This window comes from Xiphophorus hellerii, chromosome 1 (genome assembly GCF_003331165.1).
Source record: "Xiphophorus hellerii strain 12219 chromosome 1, Xiphophorus_hellerii-4.1, whole genome shotgun sequence".
Lineage (NCBI taxonomy): Eukaryota > Metazoa > Chordata > Actinopteri > Cyprinodontiformes > Poeciliidae > Xiphophorus > Xiphophorus hellerii.
In genome coordinates this window covers 7,750,400-7,777,928 of record NC_045672.1, presented here as the reverse complement: position 1 = coordinate 7,777,928, position 27,529 = coordinate 7,750,400, and the positions used below count along the sequence as shown (strand labels likewise).

At 42.0% G+C, this 27,529-nt stretch overlaps 1 protein-coding gene and 1 long non-coding RNA gene across 3 annotated transcripts; one reads left to right on the top strand and one right to left on the bottom strand.

Moving 5' to 3' along the window:
• Window positions 1-289: 289 nt before the first annotated feature.
• Window positions 290-12,133, bottom strand: LOC116725453 (uncharacterized). Its single transcript, XR_004340406.1, has 3 exons — window positions 12,024-12,133; window positions 3,569-3,604; window positions 290-3,488 (listed from the first exon to the last, which is right to left on the bottom strand). It is a non-coding gene; the product is annotated as an uncharacterized LOC116725453 (long non-coding RNA).
• Window positions 12,134-12,308: 175 nt separating this feature from the next.
• On the top strand, window positions 12,309-27,516 carry fam131c (family with sequence similarity 131 member C). Of its 2 annotated transcripts, none has more exons than XM_032571516.1 (6): window positions 12,309-12,539; window positions 13,902-13,963; window positions 16,512-16,596; window positions 25,401-25,646; window positions 25,943-26,036; window positions 26,933-27,516. In XM_032571516.1, the coding sequence occupies exons 1-6, from the start codon at window positions 12,509-12,511 to the stop codon at window positions 27,120-27,122; spliced, it is 708 nt and encodes a 235-aa protein (XP_032427407.1). In that variant the 5' UTR covers window positions 12,309-12,508; the 3' UTR covers window positions 27,123-27,516. The 2 variants fall into 2 exon arrangements, with proteins under 2 accessions (XP_032427407.1, XP_032427396.1); XM_032571505.1 differs by having other exon boundaries at window positions 12,314-12,539; window positions 25,943-26,032.
• The last annotated feature ends 13 nt before the right edge of the window (window positions 27,517-27,529 follow it).

Here is a 27,529-nt window from a genome sequence, read left to right as displayed (position 1 = left end):
ATTTGTTATTTTCCGACTGGGATGTATTTGAACACTCAGCTCTCCTTTGTACTTTTCAACTACAGCAACCCAAAGATCCACCCAGAGTCAGATGTGTGATTACTGAAGACTTCTTAGTGCTTTGATCATAAATGCTGCCTTTATACCATGTAACACCATAATGAGGTTTTCATCTATAATCACATTGCTCTTCCAAGGTTAGGCAATATATTACTTTGAAAAAACAAGGAATTCTGAAAAATTAAAATGAAAGTAGATGTTCATTGAGGGCAAACAATACAATTTCCTTTTTTTTTGTTTGTTTGTTTACCGTAGCTTGCTGTGTATTCTGCCTCTGGGTAGTTTTATCTGTTGCCTCAGCTCTTTTGACATAACAGTGTCTTGTTGCAGTTTAAGTTCAGCTTTACAGATTTTCTGGATTCCTCAGTGTAAGAGCAGAGACTTTGTACAAGCATGAAAAGTTACCAAGTTGGTCAAATTTAAATAAAGCTTTCTTCTAAAATTAAATCAAATTAAAGAGCAGTATAAATACACAAACTGCTGTAGATGTTAAGAGCCATTTTTGCTTCTTGCAAATTATGAGGAAACTTAAAGGGGTTGGGGCAGCTAATGTAAAATCACCTTGTGCCACACTTTCCCCACTCAGTTTCCAACAGACTAGTGGCAGCAGCAATTATCAATCACCTGGTGGAAATGTGAGCTAAACATAGGAACTACCTCTAAGTCCAACACTATTAAGAGTGGTTGTAAACGGCATAATGAGAAGCATTGTTGTGATGACGAGCTGAGGGCAGCGCGTCGGAAATGAGCAAGAGCTTCTTAAAGAGACAGAGGCCAAATTTCAAGGCATCAAGTAATGAAGATAAATTTCGTTGAAGTCATTTTTGATATATGGCGCATTTTTAATACAGCGGAAAGTAACATAGTTATTTGATTTTGCTATGTGGCTAAAAAAAAATACATAACACCACTTTTTCTAATGGCTCCTGACCTTTGACCTTCTCTCCAAACGTCCAGATTTGGACCTTTGAATATGACATTTGAGAGTTAAAAAAAAAAAAAAAAAGACCCAAAAGATTTTATTTACTTTGGAACCGTGCTTCGGCTTCAGTGTTAATGCCCCCAGATAAGATCTTGAAGTCAGAGCAGAATTTGAACACCTTACCTGCTCCACAAAAACAAAAGAAAACAACAACAACAAAATCACTCCCAGCCTTGTTTAATTTTTTTTTTAATCTCTTTCTCACAGCAGGCCGTGTCTCTTTCTCTACCGCTTTTATGGTTTCTTTCTTCTGCACAGCTATTCTTTGTTTTGCCCCCCCCGTCTGCCCTCAGTTTCCGCCTGCCTGCATATGTTTTGGAGGCCATTAATCGTCCCCTGCACAACATGCACCCCAGCAGATAATTACAGTCATTAAACCAATTAGGAAGCACATGGAGGGGAGGCCCTGAGGCCTCACACTCCTGTTCTTCTCCAACAGGACAGCCGAGGTGGTCCGCCGAAGCTCTGGCAAAGCCTTCAAAAAAGAGCAGGGAGTGAATTACTTCAGCCCAGCTTTGGATTAATGCAATTTCCTGTTGGTGTAGCCTTGAAAGACCTTGCCAACTTCGCTGCAGGCCAAGTAACCAGAGCCGTAGGGCAGCAGAAGTTCTGTCCCATTTTGAGAATTTGTTTTATTTTTATTTTTTTTCTCCGGGGCGTAGCAGCCACTGAGGTTGGTGTCATCAAAATATGCTCTTTTAAAAGTTAAAGAGGATACTTTGGGGCTACAAAAAAAAAAAAAAGAAATCCAAAGAGGCAGGAAAGGGAGGGAAGGGCGGTCAATCTGCAGACAGTGGTTTTCAGCAGAGCCAGTCTATCATGTGATTCAAAGCTAATATTATGGTTTCATTGTGCCTGACACAGTGGGCGTTCTGGCAGAGCAGGACCGTAGCACCGTTTACAGGCGATCATGGTTCCTTAGCTGTGAGGACAGATAAAAGTGGGACTTCCTGTCTTCGTCCACATGTGCAGTCAAACCAGGAGACTCTCACACTTCCCAAAAAACAACTGATGAAGCAGTTTTCTGATTAATAGAATGATAAACGTAGAGGCCTGCGCTTTTACACTCACTGTACTCTCTCAGTCTGGGAAAAACTACCAAGGAAGACTGTGTGCATTTTATTGCTTGCTTTTTATGTATTTTATTTTGTTTCTATCTCTCTCTTCTCATTATTTCCTCTTTTATCTTGTATTTATTCATTGTTATATTACTGCTACTTTTCTTCTTGTTTCAGCTTATAATGTCGTCACTTTCCTAAAATATTAACCCACGCCATTTTTTTTGCCAAGAGAGATTTTTTTTTGCCTGAATCATCTTTTGGAAAAAAAAAAAAGACTTAGTCCATTATAGATAAAAGACTGCATCTATAGAAAAGCGTCAATATTTTTATTTATTTATTGTTAAAAAGGAATAAAAACTGTTTTATTCATTTCAGTTAAAAAAAAAAAATAAATAAAAAAGGAAACAGTTTTCTGTTCTATCGCTGCGAAGCAGCACTTGATGCTGGCACATGTGATCTTCTGACTTCTTTCTGGTCGTAAACAGCGGGAGCCATGCAGGTGTCCTCTCCTGACTTACTGACGGCCTGTAAAAGTGGAACGCACACAGAAAGAAAAACATATTAAATACTTCATGCTGAGGGTTAGATCGTGGGACACGTGAGCCTAATGGGGCCCACCCGGCACTTTCGGCCCCGTCGATATGTGATTTTAGAAAATGGATATGAAATGCGATAGGTTCTTAGCCGCAAAGGTCACCCTTGGCCATGGGGAGGTAAAGTTTAAGTTTCTCCTCAATTAAATAAGGAAGCGAGATTCTCTAAAGCTTACTGACAGGTTGAGCCTTGTCAATGTAATCCGCAGACAAAAGAAATATAGAAATGACATTTCTGTGGCTTTAGTGGCTGTTTAATGGCTTTTCAGCACAAAATACTTTCCAAGCAGTTTGGTTAAGCCAGGATTAAATCTCCCCAGATAAAGAAACAAAAGCATCATGTTTGCTTTGGAGACATGTGTCTGCGTATCCACCGTTTATGTATGGAAACTCTTTCCCGCACTGCCTTGCGTACGTCTTCATAACCCTTGATGTCTTTCGCATTTTCTCACATTACAACTAAAAGCCGTATTTTCATGAGGTTTTATTTGATAGATTCAGGCAAAGTCCTGGATAGTTGTGGAGTGGAAGGGAAACGATCCACTCTTTACTTATTATTTCTTTTATATAAAACATTCAGAAAGTCAGGTTCATTTGCACTGCACAAGTCATAAAGGACGTCTCAGAAAAGATGGAGGAACAGGAATAGGAGATTCATAACAAACATGTCCAAAGAAGAAAAGTAAGAATGAGAAAAAAAAGATGTAAAATACCAAAAGCAAAGGCTGGCTGTGGGGTGTGCATGGTCTCCCAGTGACTGCATGGATTCTCTCTGGGTACTCTGGCTTCCTTCTACAGATAAAACAAGAAAACATCCATGTTTAGTTTTCACACTAAACATGCAGTCATGGTTGTTGTGATGGACTGCTGACCTCTTCAGGGTGCACACCCCGCCCCCACCAACAACTCTACAAAGACAAGCAGAAAAAGGAAAAACAGCAAGTAGAATAATAATAATAATAATAATAATAATAATAAACAGATGAAGTCATATTTGATCTAAGTAGGAAAGCGATAGTAAAAGTCCAATCTTCATTTAAGCCAACCTTTCCTGCCGGTCATGTTTTCAGGGTATTCCTTTGGGATCTGAGGAGTACAGGAACTTTTTTAAGTGTCAGGACAGAGTCCAGAGCTGCTTCATGAGCTCAGAGGAACAAATGGTTTTATAGCTGACCAGCAACTCTCGATGAGATTTTTAAATCTATACTTTTGCAAACAGAGAGCCTCCGCAGTAATTTAAAGACTGGTGTAATGCTATCCACTTTCCTTGTTTTGTTTTTCCCCCCCAGGAATCTGGCAGCAGCATTTTGAATGAACGGCAGATATTTAATTGATTCACATAAAGACCTGTATATTAACTATGCTGTAATAAGCTAACTACAAAAAAAAAAGAAGAAAAAAACAAACTATTTGTTATACACTTCACAAATCTGGCTTTAGATTAGTGATTAGGAGGATGACTGTGGTCAAAGATTGCAAAGAATATCAAAATTAAACAGATTTTTAGGTTTCTATTTAATTATTTTTATTTTATCTGGAGGTACTTTCTTAATTGTTTATATTGTTTTTAGATATTTTTATATTATTTTTGCTGTAACAACACAGTATCAATAAAGGACCATTCTATTCTATTCTACATGCAAAAGGATCATGAACTTGATGTGAGGATGCTTTTCTTCAGCTAATTGTTGTCAAAGATAAATCCATACATAAATTCAGAGTATGAGTGATGTGACATAGGAACCCTTCAAGAGGCGGAATAATGTATTTTTTAAGCCTATAGTGCCATTTCATAGCACAATCAAGTAATTATGTCACCTTGAGTTGTTATAAAAATGCAGTATATTTTATTTATTTATTTATTTGATATTGTGACAGACACACAATAACATAGACACACTGAGTAAGACAGTATTAGGAGGTGAAATAGTAATAATGGTATAAAATAATAAAACATGTTATTGGTAACATATGCAAAATCATAAATGTAAAGCAAATAAAAAAATGACAATAAAAAGCAAAACATATATTTGATATATCATGACTTAAAAGAAATTTGACTTCATAATTTAGCCACTTGAAATTGGGCCTCTGTGTCTTTAAGAAACTCCTGCTGTGTCTGAGACTCCATCCGTCATCACAACACTGTTTCTCTATTGACTCTTTAACAACGTTTTTACGAGTCACACTGAGAAGTAGCTCTTTAATGAGCTCAGCAGATGCGTAGATGTGTTTGCTAATTGCTGCTGGCTAGTCTGAAGGAGACACAGGCGGAACGGCGCTCTACGAGGCAGAAGCTCGGTAGTTTGGACACTGGGGGTCCGAGAAGGAGCTGCGGCTTGAAGGGTGCGGCTAGGTTCACCCAGGCGTTTTTTGGATAGCTGAATGGTTGCCACGGGAGACTAAAGGATTTCTCAATCATGCATGTTTTTGATGAGGGAATAACATTATAACATGACGCTTAAAAAAGTCGATTTCACATATGAGTATAGGATATCTGCCAAAGACATATTTCATATATGAGTTGATGCTGACTTTCGCACCAAAACAAAACAAACTGAACAGACCAAAAGCAACTGATTAAGGCCTGGCTGTGCATTACCCTCAATCAGCCGTCTTCCCAGGGCTGATTGCTGCTGACTGTACATTCTGCAGCTTCAGCGCAGCCAAACCCCGTAGAGGTAAATAATGATTCTCCTGGAGTAAGTACATTTTTGTCAGCTCCCGCTCACCAAAGGCAGCAGGTCTGTACAGGGAAATGTCAAGTAGGAAATTTAATGCATGGGTTGGGTCTATAAAAAGCACGGTGGTCTGTCAGCTTGACCTTGTTAACAACACAAAGTTTCTCCCTTCCAGAAAATTCGTTTCCATATTTTGTTTAGACTTGGCCGTCCCTACACAAACACAATATGGGGGAAAACTAAAGGTCCACAGAAGCCAGAGTAAACTTTGTTTGTGATAAGAAAATGGAGGTGATCACATTTGTTTTCCATCAAAACCTGACAGTCGAAGCGGAAAAAGAAAACCTCGTGCCTCGTGGAAACTTTGCTTCCAGCTCCTGGAGGACCACAGAGATGATTGTTGCTGAATGGTTGTGGCTTCCCACTGAGGAGCATCACAGACTAACGAGGATGCTGAACATTCCTCCCACTGCCTTTTTGGTCCTCGACGGAAAAAATACGACTGATGCAAAAAAAACAGCATCTGATCAATCTCAAGGTTTATTATACATGACGGGGGCTCTAAAATGACCAGAGACTGAGTCACACAGAACAAATTAAGAGCCATTTCAAAAGTGCACAGGGTGTTAGGACAGCGTGTCCATAAGACATGATTCGCTGACAGCACTATGATGGATTGTGCTGGTTTATTCAAGGTGAGAGGCAGGAGTAAACCCAGAGGAGGCTTGTGAACACTTCATTCTGAGTTTACTAAATTATTCATAAAACAATTTTCAAAGCAGTTTTAAGCAGTTTGTTCTTTGTAAGACTTCCTCCCCCCCCTAAAAGAAACCTAAACACTTCACTGAACTCCTTCAGAAATGTTTGTTCCAACCGTGACTGTAAAGGAAATCCATTTAAAAGTACAGTAACTCTCAGATGTCTTTAAAAGTGAATTTTATCAGAGCTGCACGGACAGCTCATGTTAAAGCTTCTACCAATCGAGAAAAGGCATCTATTCTTCAGTTAAACTGAAAACAAACACATTTACAAGAAGGAAAAATGTAAAAATGAAACAAACAAAAAAAAGGTGTAATGACCTGCTTGTGTGAGAACATCCTCGATCGAATGCTTTGTTGGATTCAACTTCCCCACACCAAAACTGGGCCAAAAGTTCGAAATGGGAGAAAAGAAATATCTAAAAACTTTGTCTCTGAAAAGTAGTTTCAAGCTAATTTTTTCAGTTTCAAAATTCTTTTTCAGTTTTGATTTTTCTTTTGAGCAAACTTTAAACCAGTGCCAGAGCATTTGCCCCTCTTCCTCTGGACAAAAAGTGCCCTTCTGATTTATATTTTTTGTTGTTGTTGTTTTTTCAAGTGGGACTTTCTAATTTCAACTTGACCTATTTTTATATTTGAGCACCAGCCTCTGAAAACATCTGTGCACGCCAGCGCATCAGGCCAAACCGTGACATGTTCTACCAGACGTTACCCTGGACAGGATGTTGTATATGAAACGCTGATCTTCCGGCACACAGCTCAGCTCTTTAATTTAAACATGCACCGACTGAATTTTCAGCATTTTTTTATTACGATTAGAAAAAATGTCTTCATTTAACAATTTGACTGTCCAGTTGACTGTTGTCACCGCGTCACAGTACTGAGAATGATTTATTTTATGCTCTTCTGCTGAGCAATTCCTTTGTACAATGAAACCTTTCGTGACTTATTTAGTTGTGGCTTTAGTGAAGGATGCAAATTTAAAGAAAATCTTGTTAGGACAGTAAAACTGTATTTGTGGTTCATCAGCTTCTCTGCAGTTAATAGAAGGTGTGAACTCAAACAGACTGAATCCTTAAAATGAATCAAGAAAACATCTAAAACCATATTGTTGCTTTTCAAAAATATATATTTCACACTTTTCATTTACTATCCAGGATAAATGTAGTTTTGAAAAACATTTCAAAATTATTTATTTTCTCCATAGCAAACAGTCATTTTGTTTACTTAACACTAATGGACCGCATGCACTTCTACCTTTCTACCAGCAGAGGTCAGACAGATCCTGAGCTTGTCCTGTCGTTCTGTCAATAAGAGGCGCTTCAGCATGAATCGCTGAGACAATGAACAGACTCAAAGACGGGATTTCACTGGAATGTTTCCAAGTCGCTTCAGATTTCCGTCATAACAATTAGGAAGGTTCTTTGATTTCATGCACAAGCAAGGGCATAGGGGTGACTCAGCATGTTCTGGGAGATTTTCCCATTAGTACAGAGAGATTTTTCCAGAGTTTCTTGATGGTTTTCCTGGTTTAGGACATATTAGGTTGGATTCTCCCTTTTTCTTTTCTTTTTTTTTGTCTTTTCAAAGTTTTCCCCAACGGAGTACAATGAATTTCTGGGGGGACCAGCTTTTCTTAGAGGTGCTCTAGTGTTTTGCAAGTGTGTACCTAGACTAGAGGTTTCACAAACACTCCAGGGATCATTGGTAGCCCACCATAAAGCGTTTTATATCTGTTTACTCTTTCCCATAATGTCTTCAAAGAGTCCCAGATGGCGACACATTTTCTGAGGGATTGCCACAGAGTGCTGATGAGGTCGTGGGGTTCGCTGAGGTTTCCAGGAACCGGAACGGCATCGCATCCGAAGCTGTGTTTACTGGTGCAAAGGGGGGAGAGAGGGCTGCTGAAAGACTTGTGAGCTCAAGGAAACCAAGAAAACATTTCATCTTTCACTTTGGTCGCAGGAAACTGAGAGCTCAGATTAATCTGCGTAGGTCAACAGAAATATCAAGCAGGTTGCCATCAGATAAACTAAATTAGCTGTGGAGAGTTTGGGCGTTTATTAATGTTTGCTGTGAGAATGATTTAATCAGATCTAATCTCTGTAATCACTACCAGTTTTTCCAAGGCCTTTTTCATTATTCCCTTCTGTGAGAATTTACACTTTTCTGTCATGATTCCAGCCCTTCAGCTTGACTGTGCTGATTACTCATTTCCCTCACCTGCTCTGAGCTGCTCCCTATTTAAACAGCTGCTTGTCACCAGCTCAGTGCGAGATCATCTGTTGCCACTGTCACAGCTTTCAAGCCTTGTTGTTTCATGATCCAAAGAGTTTTCTGGTTTCTGATTCTGCCTGTTTTTAGACCACAGATCTTTGCCTAATCCTTCTGCTGTTGAAAGTCCTGTTGCTGAACCCTGCCTGTCTCTGACCCTGCCTCCTGCCTTCTGGTTACTGGATTTTCATTGCCTGAGACCCTCCCGTGCATGACCCCGGACCGTTTCATGACTCAGCCTCTGGTTGGTGGATTTTGTCCCTGTCGTCTGTTTGTCCCCTGAGCCCCCCCTGACCTCCACTTGTCCATTTACCCTACCCTCCCCCGGCTGGACTCCTGACCTCTGTGGATCCCCCATCCCTGACTCCACCAGTGTGACCACACCCTTCTACACCAATTACTTTTGTAATAAAACTTTTGGTGAAACATCCTCTTGTTGTGGTTGCGTTTTGGGTTCTGGCTGATTCTGCTTTTAACATTACATTTTCTTCTGATTTCTGCTCTGGTTGAGAAATGGTCTCTGGCCTCGCTTAGAAAGGGAAATTAAACACACCGCTCACATCTTTTCAGTAAATTCCTTTAAATAAATAGGAATTTACTGTCTGAATGTCGACCAACTTCATCAACTCAGACCTCCAATATCTAACAAAATGTTTCCTTTCCGACTTGTCTGGCCAATTACTTTTGGCACAAGCTGCAGAAGCATGGATGCGGTTACCACGGCAACAGGATTTTCCTTCACCATGGAGGGAAAGGTGCTGTTGCTCAGTGTGAGGTCACCATCAGCTAAAACGCCAGGATAGGAACCACCAGAGCTGGGAGAGGAATACAGATTGTGTTGCATGTTGTATTAGATGGTACGTCACAATGTATTTGGTCCAGATTTAAGTCTAAAGTTGTTGGAGATCCACTTCTGTCTTCAATGCTGCTAACGTGACTGTATCAGCATCATCATGTAGTCATAACACTTTTAAGCTGCAAGTGAAAATTTGCTGACATGATAACAGTGTTGTATAGTAACGAAGTAAAAATACTTCACTACTTTACTTAAGTATATTTTGGAGTACTTCATACTTTCCTCGAGTATGAAAATTTTTGATGACTTTCACTTTTACTTCACTATATTTCCGAACTTAATTGCGTATTTTTACTCCGATACATTTTCAATGTGTGGTTTAGTTACTCGTTACAAAAAAGCGAGAGAGAGAAACGCAAGTGTTTTGACCCCACCTACTGATTAGCAAGTAGCAAGCAGGCTACCGAACAAAGTCGGTAGCCTGCTTGCCTGGGCTTGTTCATCACCACCAATAGGATACACCTGTTTCGCTTCTCCCATTAAACACAAAGCAAGTCTCGCAATCAGCAGCAGTCACATGGAGGAGGAGACGGAGACCACAACGACTGCAACTACGTCGGACACGGCTCCAGGGGAACCACCAGCTGGTGATGAGAGCCCATGGCCTTATTTAAACACAATATACTCTTTCGTGGGTGTTAAAGATTCGTCGTACCGCATGCAGTTTATGTTATTCCTGCCCGAAGATGTGGAAATTCTATCTTACAAAAACTCCCCGTCCAACTTGAAGAAACACATCGAGGTAACGTCTTATGAAATGGTTATAATCCTCCTGTTTCAGTAACTATAGCTTGGTCACTAGACACTACTGTATTGTGAAACGTTGACCATAAATGAACTTTGTTTGGTATTGTTTCAGTTCCACACGTGGTGTATTTAGCTTAGGCCTAATGTTGACTGTAGCAGGCTACCTAGGCTCCTCTGTTCAAGGGGGGACAGAAGCCATAGCGATAGCAATTTAGACTAAATTTAACGAATATAGGAAAGGCATGCAAGTTCAAAACCACAAACCATTAACATGTGCTACTCTTTAAAACTGGAACAATTTATTAGCAGGTTTAATTTTGCCTGCACTTGGTTGTGTACATTATTTTAAGTGCATTTGACAAGTTTACCAAAATATAAAAAAAGTCATTCAAACTGCATTTGCTTTGTTTTACTTTTTACTTGTACTTTTCATTACATTACTTGAGTACATCCATTTTTACAGTAATTTCCATACTTAAGTACAAGAAATTTCAGATACTTTAAGACTTTAACTCAAGTAACATTTCAGTCAGTGACTTGGACTTTTACCAAAGTCATATTTTGGAGAGGCACTTGTACTTTTACTTGACTCTGAGATTTCAGTACTTTATACAACACTGCATGATAAGAAGGTAAGCAATTTGGCAAGTAAAAGTCCTTGATGATGAAATAGATGTCAAGATGTCTATTTCTTCAATAGTCCGGCGAACTTAGGAGCAAACGTCTCAGGGGGCAGACAGAGAAAATGCATAAATTAAACCAAAACCTGATGCATCAACAGAAAGACCAACAGCAACTTCCTATTGAGCATACAAACTTTTTGGATCACGGCTGGACCAAAACAAAGAGCTTAGCTTGGACGATGACCAATACGGACAAAAGAAACAAAGATGTTCAAGAAAACAAACAAAACCCCTGGAGCATTTTTGCTGAGAAGATAATGAGCAGCACAGGGCAGAGGTGTGCTAATTAGCAATGTCGGACCAGATTAACCAGAAAGCAGGAAGCCACTTTTGAGACGAGGAACCTGGCTTGGCAAATATTGCGAGGACACAGAACGGCGTGGGGCACAACGTTTCATAGCACGAGGAAGAACATCAGGGTTAGAGGTGAGACAAATCTAGAAACAATTTACGTTAAAAAAAATTCCACAGAATGAATCCTTCTGCTTTGGAAAATAAGAAGTGGTTTCTTACACTGACGACAAAAAGCGATTGCAAGGAGGCACGTCTGGTGTAGTGAAGAACAAAACTGAAAAACAGGCAGACAGTGAATAGGAATGCACCTCCTTTTGTGTTTTTCTAAGTTGTTTTCTCCCCGACCGCATTTATAAAATAGTCCCAGGAGAAACCTGCAAGGACCAGAAACAGAACAATAGAGCTACATGTATGCAGGGACACCAAGCTGAGATATGAGTCTGCAGCACTGAGAGTAGAAATGCTTCTAAATTACTCAACAAAACACACACTTCATTGTTCGCTTCATCAAATCTTATATCGCAGTGGATACAATAGCTAAACTCGAGCAGTGAAATAATGTGTTGTTATTACTAACATGAATCCCTCAGAAAAGTAAAGGAAGAAGTCTCAACACAGCAGTGGAAGCAGAATGTGGAGATCTGACTCCTCCAGGGTGAAGCATGGTGGCGGTAGGGTCATGCTGGAGGGAGATTTTCTTTAGCAGCTTATCAGACTTGATGGGTGGGACTAAATACAGTCATAGAAAAACTGTGGGAGAAAGGCTTTTATTTCAAAATACGTAATGCAATTAATCTGGATTATGTAATTAACACTTTAAACTTTTTAGATAATTCACATGCACTAACGCCCAAACATCGACAGGCCTTGTAAACAAAAAAAGAAACAAAGACAACAAAAATATTTTACTTCAACTTGCATTTTTACTAGTCTAGTTCAAAACAAAAACAACAACAAATTAAAGTGAATATAAGACCAAGAACCAAAACCAAAACAAATCTTGAGAGCTACCAGAGCGTAAATAAAAGGCAAACCTTAAGATGATCAAAGTGACCTAGCAAATGTTTTATCGGCTGCTGAGCTTGGCATCCTTCATTTAGCCTTCTTCATGCCCTCGGCTCCCAGTGAGGTTGTGATGGATACAGTAGCATGGAGAGGGAGAACACAGTGGGAGGAGAACAGGAGGCAGAAGGGGAGGAGATTCGCACTCGTCAGCAAACAGGCACTCATGCTTTCTCCCCAATTTCCTCTCTCTCTCTCTTTCCCCCTCCTTCTCTCCCCACACTCTGTTAGTGTCACTCTCTCACCTCTTTCCTCCCATACAGAGAAGTCAGCCGGTGCATCAGTCTCCAGCTCATCCAGCGTTCGCTCCCCCTTCCTCCCCCGACTCAGCTGATACTTCTCCTGCCTCCACCGCATCTTTTCTCTCCTCCTTCTCCTCTTTTCCACTCTTCCTCCTCCTCCTTCTCCTCATCCACCATGGTGAACAGATAACCAGTTGGCCGCTGCTTGTCAGACCATGGGTGCCTGCCTCTGCAAAGGTCACAAAGGTCAGTGTCAGAGCCCACCTGTTTGTGTGTGAATGTGTGAGGATTTGCAGGACAAGTTGGTGGATTTAAACATGAGGACCGCAGGTGAAGTTGTACGTTAAGTTTGCGAGAGTTTTGCTGACACCCGACCGAGACGGAGGGTGTCAAGTTTGGCACGTCGGAGTTGACTCTGTTACGGGAGCGATTGCTTTGAAATCAGAAAAGCCTGCTCTATAACCAGCAGTCTGAAAAGCCATTATGTTCGGCCCCATGACAGCTTTTCTTTCTCAAAGCAATCTGTAGACTTGAGGGCAGCAGGTTGATGACTGAGGGAGAAAAACAGTGAGAGCCTCATCTGACTGTCATCCCAGATTTGTCAGGACTTGAAGATGTGACTCGAGTTGCAATTTTCTCTTGCAGGAAAAAAAAAAGGAGTGTTTTTTTACGGATCTCGAATGCTGCTCGACTGTAATGGTTGGGAACGTTTAAGAAGAAACAGGAGTAATGTAACCGTGTAATCCAGAGATGATCAAAATTTAAAGCTCGTTTGAGGTTTGAGGTGTTTTTGCCGCCTAACATTCAGGATTACAATCTGCGGCATTATTTTGGGGCGGATTTTGTGTTGCTAGCTGAAAGAAAAAAATTATAAAAAGACTAATGTTTTTATTAGAAAGCGCCCCTTTCAAACAAGGTGGAAGGTATTGAGCGCAGATGCGCTTTGGAGGCAGGCAGCCAGGAGGCTGCAGACAGACAGATAAGAACAACACAGCAGGAGAAAGTGTGTGTGTGAGAGAGAGTGTCAGTCAGAGTGTGATTTAAATCTACAGAGACAAAGGATTGGTTGTGGAATAATGAAGGCGATTTCTTGACCTGCAGAATAAGGCTGCAGATCAGGGTGTGTGTGTGTGCGCGTGTCTCCATCAGTGTGTGACTGGAAGGGTATCACCTGGCTTTCCGTTGCTGCGGTGTTTCCATCGTGACAGCCGATTGTCTCGACGACATCACCCACCACCCCCTTCCCCGCCCCCACCCTCCTGGGAAACCCCAAGCATGCGTTTGTATTCCTGAAAGTGTGAAAAGTGTGTGTGTGTGTCTGCTGACCTTTTAAATGATGTCAATTCTCCATAGCACTGGCCGCCACTTCATTTCCTCTTGTCATTCAGATGAGCCTCATCACCATCAATTATGAAGCAAAGAGGCAGAGCGTGAACTGATGCAAAGCTAAATATGCAGAGGGGCCTCGGTTAAATGGCACTAAGGGGATTTAAAGCTCTCTCTCACACACACATAGAGCCTCTTCCATTATGTGTGAGCCTCACTTGACCCCTGGACTTGTATTATAAGTCTATCCAACACCAGTTATTTATTTGTGATTCCCCACAGAACTCCACCTACCATCATCATCACTGCACCAGACTGAGGAAGGTCAGTCGGCTCCCATCAAGGTACGACTTGTCTGTGCCTGCGTATGGCTAATATCACGCTTTGTTAGTGTTCACAAATGTACAAGTCTCGCTGTTTATCGCACGTCAGATCTAAAAGAAATTGATTTTATCCTAAGAATGAGTTATACTATTCAGATCAGCTCAAGACCAGATTTCTATTCCTTCACATGGTTTATTTTTATTATGTTTTTGTTTATTGATATCCCCATTAGCGTCAGCGCCCTGCTGCATCAGCTATTCTTCCTGGGATCAGTTTACATTAAAAAAAGACAGATTATGCTTACAAAAACCTCACATTACAGATGAAGTTTTAAAATAACACATTCTATTTCCCGTCGCTTTTAAAGGAAGGCACAGTCTTTAGTTTCAGACAGGAAAATGGACTCGCACCTCAGTTTAGCTTACAAAGGTTATTTTTGCTGCATATTCACCTTACTAACACTTCCTTTTGGGTACCACTGAAGGCAGCTCAGGCGCCACCAGTTTTAAATGAATAATTAAACAAGTAAGTAAATAAAATGTAGCCTCGGGCGTCACATTTTGGTTTTCCAGATCTCATGTAAACGTATGAAGGAAATTCTCTCTCATCGGCCGTTTGTCAGAAAAGAGAGGAGGACAGAGGCATTTAAGCTGTTTGGAGAGGGAGGAGGTTCCTAGCTACAATCAAAATGAACATGATCGCCAACCAATCAGAGAAGGGCAAACCTACTCTTGTCTAAAGGAAAAAAGAAAAAAAATCAATCTGTAATTAAAAAAAACACTGATTATGCTCTAATATAGAAATACAAATCCAGACCTTGCACTTTCTTAAAATCCTTGAAGTCTTTGCAGTCAGCTCAAGAACATTCAACCAGAGTTAATCATTTAGGAAAAGCATTTCATCTTTTTGTTCTGATTGCACCAACTCGGGTGTTGGGATCGCGCCTTCTGTCGTTAGCACCTGATTCAGGCTGAGTGCGAATGCCGAAGGACTTCTGGCTGTTAACTTCATTAACATTCCTGTTTGCCTGGAAGAAAATAACGCGGCAAATGTGTGGGTTGAATTGTGAAAAGGGAGGGGAGATGTGAATGTTCTTCTTGTGGCTCTTGTTTTCAATTACAAAGTTTGCTGTTGTTTTGTGCCGAATCCTAATTTCTCCTTTTACGCACAGAGTTATACACCTACACAGACCCTCGAGTCTCCGTAGCGATGTTGTCCTCCGTGGCTCGAGCTCGCAAACACGAACAAATCAGAGGCGACGTAGGGTTCAGGATCTTTCCCGAGGACGCATCAGTATGCACTGCGAAGAACCCATTTCACAGCTGCTTTACTTTGTGTCGATAAAAAAAAAAAACAGCGCAATTATGAAGTAGAGGGAAAATAATACATGATCTTCAAAGTTGAAGACCAAGAACTGCTCAACCGCTTTGCTGTGATGAAATGGCAAATAAAGCCCTGATGTGTGACTTTTCTTTGGAAGAGTGGTAAAAAGGCAAGTAAGAGCAGATGAGGCCAAAATTTTACTTCGTGGCTTGCATTCAAACTAAAATGATGGAAAACTATGGCTAACATCTGACCATGAACGCACCACCACTTTTTGTATTATGATGTGGGGTTGAATAAATTTTTTTTTCTGAAGAAATAGGGAAATTAGTCAGAGTTGATGGAAAGATGGAGGAAAAACCTCCATTCTTCCATAAACTCCAGACTAGGGCAGAAAAGAAAAGACAAGTATAGAGCTAAAATGGAAGGGTTAGAGCTATTGTTATAAGAATGGTCCATTTACAAAGCTACAAAGTCCAGACCTATATCCGTTCAGGAACATATAGTTCAACTTAAGAATGAATTCTTACAGCAATTTGAGTGAAGTTAAGCTATTTAGCAAAGAAGAAATAAAAAACATTTGATTCTCTAGGTGTGTGAAGCTGGAGGGAGAAAATCAATGCTTTGCCAATAACGATGGGCATTTATTGTATTGTTTATCACTTATCGTGATACATTTCTCATCATGATAATAATTCTGATTATTGTAGTCGTGAAAATTTCAATTCATTTTGTTAAAGAAAAACCCAAAACTGTTCTGGATGGTAATTTTTACTATTGTCTCCTATGTTTGTTCAATGAGAGCATTGATAAATACCAATACATTTGAAAATACTATTAACTGCAGTGACTGTATTTACAGTATTTGTGTTTGTAGGGATATGACTGAGATCACAGTCAGTTACTCAAAAAATAAACAAATAAATTGATATCACAATAAAACTACAAGTCCATATTTCTCACCTTTATTCGTCAAATCGCTCTTATAAAGATTTTATTCCAAATTCAGTTCAGGATGAAATGAATCAATTCAATGTTGAGAGCTAAACTCACAGCTCCAGCTTCAATTGTCTCTTATCAATTATATCATGTATAAATTTAGGTAAAAATGTCACTCAACAATTAGCATATTGATTAGCATATTAGCATAACATATCAATTTAATCCTGATTGGGTATTTGTAACCTCTGCTTTGCCAGCATATTTACTTTCCTATCTGTCTCTCTCTTGCCTCATGTGGTGCAGGATGGTCAGAATCCTTCCAACGGCACAGTGGCAGATAAGTCCAGTCGCTATGACATTGCAGAGCTGGCTACATCCTCTCTGATAGGTGAGAAACACAAAAACAAACATATCTGGTTCATGTTGTGCGCTGCCTTGTAAATCCATACCAGGGGAAGTAACCACAAGGGGTTGGAAATGCAATTTTCCTCCTTCCTTAATCTTTTTCTCTTACTCACCCAAACACCATCTTCAATTGGATCTTCTGTCTTTGCCTTTGTGTTTCTCTTCCTGATCTCATGTTATTACATCCTCTTCTTCCCCTTCCCCCTCCATGTATACAGCGCCTCTCGCCCTCCAGGAGGCTCGTTATTTTTGTTAATGTGTTACGCTTTGATGAACTTTTCCGAGCGGAAGCTCCTTTATTAGACTGACAGAGCAATAATCAGCGGCATAAAACCCTCATGAATAGGTTAGACGAGTACATCCAGGCGCACGGCTGAGAAGATGACAGATTCAATCCAATAAAGTGCATTTAAAAGGCTTTTTAACATTTACTCAGACATAATCAACCCTCACAAACTGCTGCTGCGCTTTCAGGTGAGGCGTGACGGCTGCTGTCAAACAACAACCGCGGAGCTTTAACACAAAACGACGATGTTAGTGTTTTCATGCACTTTCACTTTTATTCTACTCGCTATGCAAAGTCATTGTCTCATATGTGAAGAATTATTTCTACAACTTCAACTTTTCACATTATAACTGCAAACTTTCGTCCATTTCGTTGGGATTTTTTTATGAGAGTCCAAAGCAAAGTAAAACGTAACTGTAAATTGGAAGGACAGTGATGAATCTATAATTTTATTTTATTGGTAAAATCTGAGGAGGGTAAATGTTAATGTGAAGGCTTTCTATGAAAGAAAAGCCTCCACATGGCATGATGCTGCCACCGCCATGTTTCACAACAGGGATGGTGATATCACGTTTCCCTGATATGTTGCTCCTGTTTGTTGCTTTTCCAAGTCTGAATTCATCTGAGGGCATTTCTAATTTATTCCCCACATCGAGTTTTGCTATTAACTACATTTTACAAAGGTTTTTATTTTACAGGGTGTTTTTAGTTGTACTCGTATGGCTTTATTAGTTCAAATAATCAGTGTGTTACAATTAATATTAAATGTTTACCCACAAGCGTAAATGGGGTGTCGTCTTTGGAAGTCACATTTTAGTGTGAAGCAAAACCAGGCTCTAATATCTCCCACTATAAACGCTTCAAAGTCACATTCTGTCATGAAGCGGTGTGGTGTTGGTGGTGAGGCAGGCGCAGCGGACCCAGGTCAGATGAAAATGATGATTTTTAATTATAAATAAGTCCAGAAACACGGCAGCTCGCACAGAGACACACCGACGACGAACAGACTAGACATTGACGTAACATTGACGTTGACGAGGACCCGACGAAGAACAAAGAACACAGGTGGAGTTAAATACACGGGAGGGTAATCACAGAGACGAGACACACCTGGGAACAATCAAGGGGAGGACAGGACAATGAAGAGACGCAAGGACACAAAAAACTCTAAATGAACACAGAAAAACACAGATCCTGACAGTACCCCCCCCTCAAGGGCGGCTACCAGACGCCCACAAAACAAAAAAACACAACAAGGGTGGGCGGAGGGGCGCCGGACGGGGGGCCAGAGTCCAGAAAAAACATAAAACAACCCACCGTTGTGGGCGGAAACACAGGGAGGGCCAAGAGTCCAAAAACAACAAAAAACTACCCACAAGGTGGGCGGAGGCAAAGGAGGCAGGAACCACGGAGGTGGTCCGGCGGTCGTCCGCGGCGGCGGGAACCACGGAGGCGGTCCGGCGGCCGTCCGCGGCGCTGGAGGCGGGAACCACGGAGGCGGTCCGGCGGCCGTCCGCGGCGCTGGAGGCGGGAACCACGGAGGCGGTCCGGCGGCCGTCCGCGGCGCTGGAGGCGGGAACCACGGAGGCGGTCCGGCGGCCGTCCGCGGCGCTGGAGGTGGCGATGAGTCCCGGGGACCGCCCACAGACTGCGACGACGAGCCCCCCGAGGCAGGGTCTCTGGTGGAGCACAGGGGGTCTCGGTCGGAACGCTGGGGGTCTCGGTCTCGGGTGGAACGCAGGGAGTCTCGGTCTCGGGTGGAACGCAGGGAGTCTCGGTCTCGGGTGGAACGCAGGGAGTCTCGGTCTCGGGTGGAACGCTGGGAGTCTCGGTCTCGGGTGGAACGCTGGGAGTCTCGGTCTCGGGTGGAACGCAGAAGGTCAGGGTCTCAGGAGGAACGCAGAAGGTCAGGGTCTCAGGAGGAGCGCAGAAGGTCAGGGTCTCAGGAGGAACGCTGGGGGTCAGGGTCTCAGGAGGAACGCTGGGGGTCAGGGTCTCAGGAGGAACGCTGGGGGTCTGGGTCTCGGAAGGAACACTGGGAGTCTCGGAAGGAACACTGGGAGTCTCGGAAGGAACACTGGGAGTCTCGGAAGGTGCGCCGGCTGGAACGCCGGCTGATTCGGCCTCGGGTGCGCCGGCTGGAACGCCGGCTGATTCGGCCTCGGGTGCGCCGGCTGGAACGCCGGCTGATTCGGCCTCGGGTGCGCCGGCTGGAGGTGAGCCGGAGCGGAGCCTCGGGGCCGGCTGCGGGGGCGAGCCGGAGCGGAGCCTTGGAACCGGCCGCGGAGGCGAGCCGCAGCGAAGCCTTGGAACCGGCCGCGGAGGCGAGCCGCAGCGAAGCCTTGGAACCGGCCGCGGGGGCGAGCCGCAGCGAAGCCTTGGAACCGGCTGCGGGGGTGACAGCTCCGGAAGGCGACGAGGGGCCGGGTCCACCGGCGGCTCACGTCGCTGTCTCCGGGCTGACCGTGGAGGTGGCGGCTCCGGAAAGCGACGAGGGGCCGGGTCTGCCGGCGGCTCACGTCGCTGTCTCCGGGCAGACAGCGGGGGAGGTGTCTCCGGAAAGCGACGAGGGGCCGGCTCCACCGGCGGCTCAGGTCGCTGGCTTCCCGGACGGAGGTATCGACGGGGGCCATATCCGGGGGGTGCCAACACCAGTCTTGTCCCCCGGAATAGCTCCCGCTGCAGGTCGGCGAGGGCTTCGGTTAGCTCCGTCTCCTCCCTGCCAGATCTCCGCCTCCCTCCGCTCTGCCTTCTTGGAGGGAACCTAACTCCAGCTGGGTCCATTTCTTTAGCAGCCTCACCGTTCGGTATGGTCGGGTCCTTCTGTCGTGAAGCGGTGTGGTGTTGGTGGTGAGGCAGGCGCAGCGGACCCAGGTCAGATGAAAATGATGATTTTTAATTATAAATAAGTCCAGAAACACGGCAGCTCGCACAGAGACACACCGACGACGAACAGACTAGACATTGACGTAACATTGACGTAACATTGACGTTGACGAGGACCCGACGAAGAACAAAGAACACAGGTGGAGTTAAATACACGGGAGGGTAATCACAGAGACGAGACACACCTGGGAACAATCAAGGGGAGGACAGGACAATGAAGAGACGCAAGGACACAAAAAACTCTAAATGAACACAGAAAAACACAGATCCTGACACATTCGCCATTTAAGTTTGAGAATCTTGCTGGATTTTTTTTTTTCTGCATTTTAGTTTTCCTCATTTACGTAATTGTCTAAACCTCAAACAAACATGCCATCGCTTTTACACCCTTCGTCTTTTCCCCTCGAACATTAGATTGAATGCCAAAGTTGTGCAGGTGCAGCTTCTGCAGCAGGTTTTGTTTGTATGTAAACATATATCCACATAATGTAATATGCAACTAATTTTACAAATGGCCCATCTTGTAACTATTTCAGTTTACTTCATTGAACTTCTAACCTGTATTTACTGCAGTAGCTTTGATAAACGAGTCAGTAAAGACTTTTCCTAACAATAACTCTTTGTACAACCCCAACAGGTTGTACATTTTTGTACAACCTGTTGTCAAACAACATAACATAGCTGCTAAAAGCACACCGTAGAACCGTGGACTACAGTAGAACCAGACATTACCAGTCCCGATCAAAACCACATTTTTAAGTATAACTGTAATATTTAGCCTGTATGGTTGTAAAATATTAGTCGCTTGCTTACTTTCAGCCAAAACGGGTTCATGCCCCTACCATCACATTTTTAATTGCTGATTTTAAGAGATAAGAAGTGTTCTCACATTGCCATTTTCCTTCAGAGTAAATATTGTAATATTGTCAGAAATGTTATGTTGTCTTTCTTACAGTTACATTTTCATTTAGCAGTTTTTTTCCCCCCTGACGGTCCTGTACACTAGAACCTAACATAATTAACACCAATATTAACCTATAAATGATGACTGCATGGTGTCTGTAGTAGGATTATTTTTGTTAATGTGACATTTAATGCTGTCCTAGTGGAACAGGCTGAAGCCCAACATCGTCAAGCAATGGCCTAGTTAATGTAATTGTTGCTTTTGAGCTGGTTTACATCTCAGGCTGTGTGTCCGATAGTGTTTAGGATCCACTTAGTGATAATATTTGCTGAACACTTGATCGTATCAGATCAAGGCTGATTAAAAACCGTGACCTTCACAGCACTCGGCTCATGGCAGCTAAGCTAAATGAAATCAAATTCTCTTTAGACATTCTAGACAGCTTCTGACTGCAGTACTAGTGCGCCATATACAACCGCACACACAGAGAGACTCAGTTGCACAGCTTCGATCTTCTTTGAAGCTTTCTGGATAATGTTAGCTGGAAATATTAATAACATTGCTATTATTCATAATAATGTTTGAGCTGATATTGGTGATAATACAATCTCTGCATTTTAGGCAAAGCTTTAAAACCATCAAGTATTTATTTAATTTTTCTAGTTGTGCAGTGTGTTTTCTGAAAACAGGGAGAAAATATTGTTGTTTTTTACTTTGCCATTTATTTATAAGGCTTGTGAACCATTTGGGCAGCAGGATGCTGATACAAATATGTAACCTGTAGATATCAAGTTCTCTTTAAATATGTATCAAGGCATAAAAAGATTGATGAAAGTTCAGGTTAGAACATTTTAAATACATATATAGTGTTTACAACACTTTCTTTTCAACTGCATATAGCCATGGGGCTCATGAATGGTACATCGATTTCATTTCAATTTCAATTTCAAGACAGTTGGCAAAAAAAACTCATGACTTTAGTTTGGAACAAAATCACCAAACGTTGGCAATGTAGAAGCCGAAGAATCAGGCTGAATCTGAACTCATAAGGTAAAGATTTACATTCTGATTCATCCAGTTAAAAGGAGGAAGTAAGGATGAAGGTCTGAGCAGAGTATCTTGGAGGTCTAACAGACGGCTCCCACAAAATGCAATAAAAAAAGTATTTTCCTGTCAGTATTTGAATAGATGTTTTAATTTAGCTGCTGTGTTTTCCATCAGCACTGTAAATATGATGCACACTGACTTTTCCTAACAACTCTTTGTACAAGCGAGACGTGCAATACCACTGCACCACTGTCTCACTTTTCAAAACATAATCAGTCCGTGTTTTTCACTCTTGATGGTTTAACTCCACTACAATAGTGTAAATGTTATTTTGAGGACACGCCATTTACAACTCTATTCAAATCCTACAGGTCAGTCCACACTGACTCATTCTATGAAAAATGATGGCGGCCCTTGTGATCAAGGATTTTCATGAGCTTTAACGTGAACTGTTAGCAGGAGACTGTCGTCCAGAGGATGTGGCAGAGTAAGTCAAATACGTGATTGTCAAACTACTGGAGGTCAGAAGTTACGCTTACAGACCTGACCCTCGATTTTGACGACCAGCAGAAAAGATTAGGAACAGGAACCATGCACAAATCAAACACATTTTTAATTAATTATCTGCACCAGCTATTACAGGTTTGCATTTTGATGATTTAATGACATATTTGATACAATTTCTATTAAATACATTGAAATAAATAATTATTTGCTCAGTGGAACGTGTAATTAATGATTTAATTGTTTGTTTCATTTTGTCCCTCTTGACCCTCCATACACCAGACATAGGTTGCAAAATCGTTACTGCAAACGTAGCAGCACCATGTTCCCCGTTTAGCTATGAATTCCTCTCCACAGGACTCAATTTTCTTGAGAGTCGAACTAATTCTGCAGAGTTTCAACATGAGAGATTCATTTATCATTCATCATAAGCAGGCTCACACCAATCTGTCCTCTTGAGACTAAACTTTGGGGAAAATGACATATCTCTAACAACATAATGATGTAATAAGGTTTTTGTGAGGACTTCTCAACTATATTCTTATGAAACGGTTAACAAATAAGCAGATTATGCAGTGCTGTTGACGAAATACTAGATTTTTGAAAATTGCAGACACCTGCGAGCTGATTAGCGTCTTTCTAGTTCAGACGCTTGCAGTCATCAGGTGTTTGCAATCATCTGGCATCCATTAAGACGATGAGCACAGAGCACCGATATGCTTTGACATGTGGAAATGTTTGTTTTTGCTTCACTTCTTAGAGCATCTTCAAGTCTGTTTCCTGTCTATGAAACAAACAAAAACAAATGTAAAAAATGAGGAAAACGTGGGGGGCCTTTCTGGTGCGTTCACGTTGCCTGAACTGACGCAAGCAGATATTTTCCTCAATTTGTTTTCACTCAACACCCCTAACAGAGCCGTCGCCGTGTGAAAGCGGGGCGAGGCAGCTGTGGGTGACACAACGCGCGATAAAGCGTGCTGTGAAAGCTGCAGGTATTGAGCTCAAACGAAAATAAAGTGGCTGTGATGTTTATCTCAGCTTCCCAGCACCGAGGCAACCAGCCTCCTTTTTTTTAAGTTGCCTATTTCCTGCCATTACACTGCTGACATTTTTCCTCCCGTTTCCCCATCGATTCTTTTTTTTTCTTTTCTACATAATCAGTTCTGTCTCTTATTTGACCTTTTGTCTTTTCAACCTTTGCAATGTTTCCCCTCTGATATGGCTTTAATTTTCTCCTCTGAAATATGAGCAAGGCGTCCTGTCACGTTCACTTCCGCTCTTCATTTCCCCGAGACCTTTCTACCCTTGTCTCCTGTGATTACATGAAAGGATGGCTGCTTGTTGTTTTGTCCAGTGATTTCAGCAGGTCATGAATAACACATTAATGTCTGGGCTCCAGGAACACAGAGAGACTCACAGCTTGAATGCAAAGCTGAAGCAGATGATTCCTCTCGGATGTTTTACGTTGTAATTGAAAAAGCAATGACGACGCTTCCGTTATATTTGTTTCTTAATCTTGTAACGGTGATTCTTCTTGGAAATATTTTATGACATTTATTTCCTCTATGCAGAGAAAAGAAATGATGTGAACGAGTGACAAGGAAATAATTTGCTAGTCCAAAGGTTTTTTTTAAAAAAAAGGTACAAGAAAATAAAGCAGTTTTTTTTTCTTTTTTAGTGAACAACTCCTTCTACTCCTTCCGATGTAGAAAATCATAAAATATTGAGAAGGCAGAATTAGAAACCAGCCTGACACTTTGGGCAACAGTATCACTCAGCTAGCCTGCGTTCAGCGTATCCATGGTAACTGACTGGCTGTTGGATGGGCGCAGTTTCCACCATTTTTTTTATTCAGTTCACTGCACCATGTTGAGGTGGACATTTATTGTATTGCTTACTATTTATCAGTACCAATTTCTTTTCATGATGAGAATTTTGAATTATTGTTCTCACAATAAATTTGAATTAGTGATTAAAAAAAAATCTGTATTGTCAGGATTGTTATTTTTACTATTTTCTCATTAAGTTGGTTTGTTCGTTAAGGACATCAATAAATACCAATACATTTGAAAATATGACTAAATGCCATAACTGTGCAGCTTCGTGACACAAATCAGACCTTTTTTCTCCTAATAGAGAAGAATTTGTGTTTGTGGGGCTTTGGTTGCTGGGACACAGCAACACAGTTACCTAAAAAAGCAGCAATAAATAGTTATTATTGTCACTTTTATCAACATCGCAATAGTATCACAAAATATTACGACAAAGCTTTAGGTCCGTACTGCCCACCCTGATATAAATGTTGACTGACGGCCATATTTGGCAGCGTATTAGCAACCAGTTAGAGACACTGCTACACAGTTGGTCAGAAACAAACATACAATGTTTTCATTCTTGGTATACATACTAATTATGTGCTTACAGTGGTAAATATTTTTGTTTTGTTAAATAAACCTTAACAGAAATATTCTGTGGTGTTTCCATGCAGATTAGATTTGACCCCAGTTTGCAAATAAAAAATACACATAAATGGTAGCTGTCTAGACAAACATTTGTGTCTATTTGGTCTAAGATGTTTGTGACCTGTTAGTTTGACACGCACAAAATAAAAATCTGCCGACGAGTTGAGCTCGAACTGCACCAATAATCACACCCACCTACATCCACAAATGATGTATGAGATCAGACAAAATTGCATCGTGTTGCACAGAGATAAACATACGCATGTCCTTTCTGTAGCCCTGTTATATAACCCTGTTTGTTTGAACAAGTGTCAAAACGGCATCTGATTGAGAATGGATTCTAAATTGTAAAAAAATGGGCAAAAGTTTTGTTTTCACTTTTTTTTTATGTATTCACAATGCGTCTTATTCACACTTCATTTAGGAAACTGCTGCATTGTTTGTTTTTTGCCAGTCTTGTGTTAATATTTATCATGCTATGCCATTATTTTTTCCCCTCTAAATTGTCAATCTGAATAATGGTAAAATAAAAGTGAAATGAACATAGCATAACCCAACTGCAGCAGAAAACGTCTTCCCCTTCTGCTTTACCTCCCTCATCAAATTATCCACTTTGCTCCTCTTCTTGGCCAGCCTATCGTTTTATCTAATAAATGCTATGAAGATGAATTTCTTCTTCTCTTCCTCTCTTTGTTTAGGCTTGGTGGCCACGATAAAGGAGCACATCACCAAGCCCACAGCGATGGCCCAAGGGCGAGTCGCTCACTTGATCGAGTGGAAAGGTTGGGGTGGATGCGGCGAGGGTGGAGGAAACAGGGCCGGGTGGAGCGGAGGCTGGAGCAAAGGAGGCGGCGGATGGGGGGCCGCGGGGACGGAGCTGCAGGAGGATGAGCAGTTTTATTCCCAAATGACAGATGAAATCAAGGAGGCCCGATTCGCTGCAGGTGAAGCAAACAGATGGGTTTAATTTAGGTAAAACAAAAGGTGGTCAAGCAGAAAGGTGGTGGCGAGGGTTTGGGGGGAAATGGGGGCTCTGACCTCTCTGGCATTGTCTCTGTTTGATTACCCCAGGCCACATAGATCAATAACCCTAAGGGCTTCCAAGGACAGTGGCTTAAATCTAATGCGCTTATTGAATTTCCTCTAATTTGTGACGTCTGTCAGACCTTTTGAGAAACGACGAGGGGCGGTGACTCACGAGAAAACCGATAGAAAACATGTTTATGTTTTTGTTTCCCAGGCGTGGCGGAACAGTTCGCCCTGGCCGAGGCGGCGATGAGCATGTGGTCCATGAGCGACAACGTGGAGCAGCCGTCCACCAGCTCACAAGGTTGGTGAGTCACCACAGCTTTGAAGCCCTGAGACGTTTTATCAGGAGACCCTGCAAAGTTCACAGAATACAAATGAAGCAACAGATTAAAAAAAACAAACAATCGCAGGTCATTTCTTCTCTAATGGCTTTGGCTGATTACAATCACAAGCGCGTTATTTGAAGGCTTCCATTTTCTCTAATAGATTTTTGAGTGAAAAGATTTTCACATGGATCGGAGGGTGAAAGAGTCTTTAAAAGCATAACTGGGTTTAAAGTTTGAATGGAATTGTGATTCTATAAATAACATTCACGACCTTCCAGTTTGACACGCTGCAGAGCGAACACGAACCACACCAGCTGAAAATGTAACAAGCGTTGCTGTTTTGGACTCCAGTTGAATCTCCACTGGACTATCTGGTGTGAAAAAAACGCTTAGAGCCTTTTATGGGTTCTGCTTTTGGAGCAACTTTTGTTAGGTAGGCTGCTCCTGCATGGGACCCTTCACCACTCTTCCATGTTTTCTCTGCAGTTCACTGAAAACAACACCTTCTTTTAAAAAAACTAATTAATTACTTAAACTTTACCTGGTGTTAAAATTTGTTTGATCTGAAACATTGAAGTGTAAAAAAAAAAAAAAAGCAAATTTTTCAGCGCACTGTAATGATGATGAAATTCAGCCAATGCCACAGGAAAGATGACTCGTTTTGATGGCTGTGCTGAGTTTGTATTTATTCTCATTACTCAAAGTGCCGTGCGACGAAGCGGTTCAAAGCGGTGCTTCTCACGCAAGCAATTTTACTTGCAAATGCAAATCATTTGAACAACCTGAGAAGCTCCAGCTGGGATTGTTTTCACCACTTATTTAATTTTTTGGATTTCTTTTTTGACCGACTCACTGACATTGCCGTCGTTTTTCAGCCGCAGAGGGCCACTTCTTGTCCAAGTATTTGCTCGACGGAGGGAGCGTCGGCGTGCCCCAGCACCTGTACAGCATTCACACCCAGACTTGCGGCGACAGCGACGCAACCAGCCTGATTCACCCGCCGCTGGCCAACTCGACGCTTCCCCCGGCACCCGGCGCTCAGCGGGACGCCGACCGTCCCTTTGAGGACCGGAGCATGGCGACGGCGGAAGCCGCCGTCCGCCACGTCGACAGCAGCTCTCTGTCTGAAGACGACGTTTTTTACAACTAGGCTTGGGAACAAAAGACGCCGGTCACCGCAGTGGAAACGTCCAGGAGACTCAGCGAGGTCCCGAGCCTCGTCCACCAGCAATGATTGTTCTGTAAGACATTTCTAGAAGCGAAACTCTTCGAAATGCTTCAAACGGAAGGATTTAAAGGCCTGACTATAAATACTGTTTTTTACATCGTGTGAATGTACAGTTTAAATGTGACATTTTAGTTTTTTATTCCATGTAGAAAACAACTGGAGCTGAGCTGTAAAGAGTCGCTGTAAATATGTTGTTATAAAGCGTTGGTTTTAACATATATGGGGCAAATATGGCTGCTTGGTT

Bases quoted from the DNA above. Each gene is read 5' to 3' on its own strand.
- fam131c (XM_032571505.1), top strand. From the start codon at position 12,509: ATGGGTGCCTGCCTCTGCAAAGGTCACAAAG. The intron at 25,647-25,942 runs GTGAAGCAAACA...TTTGTTTCCCAG, and splicing joins GGAGGCCCGATTCGCTGCAG to GCGTGGCGGAACAGTTCGCC. The intron at 26,033-26,932 runs GTTGGTGAGTCA...GTCGTTTTTCAG, and splicing joins GCCGTCCACCAGCTCACAAG to CCGCAGAGGGCCACTTCTTG.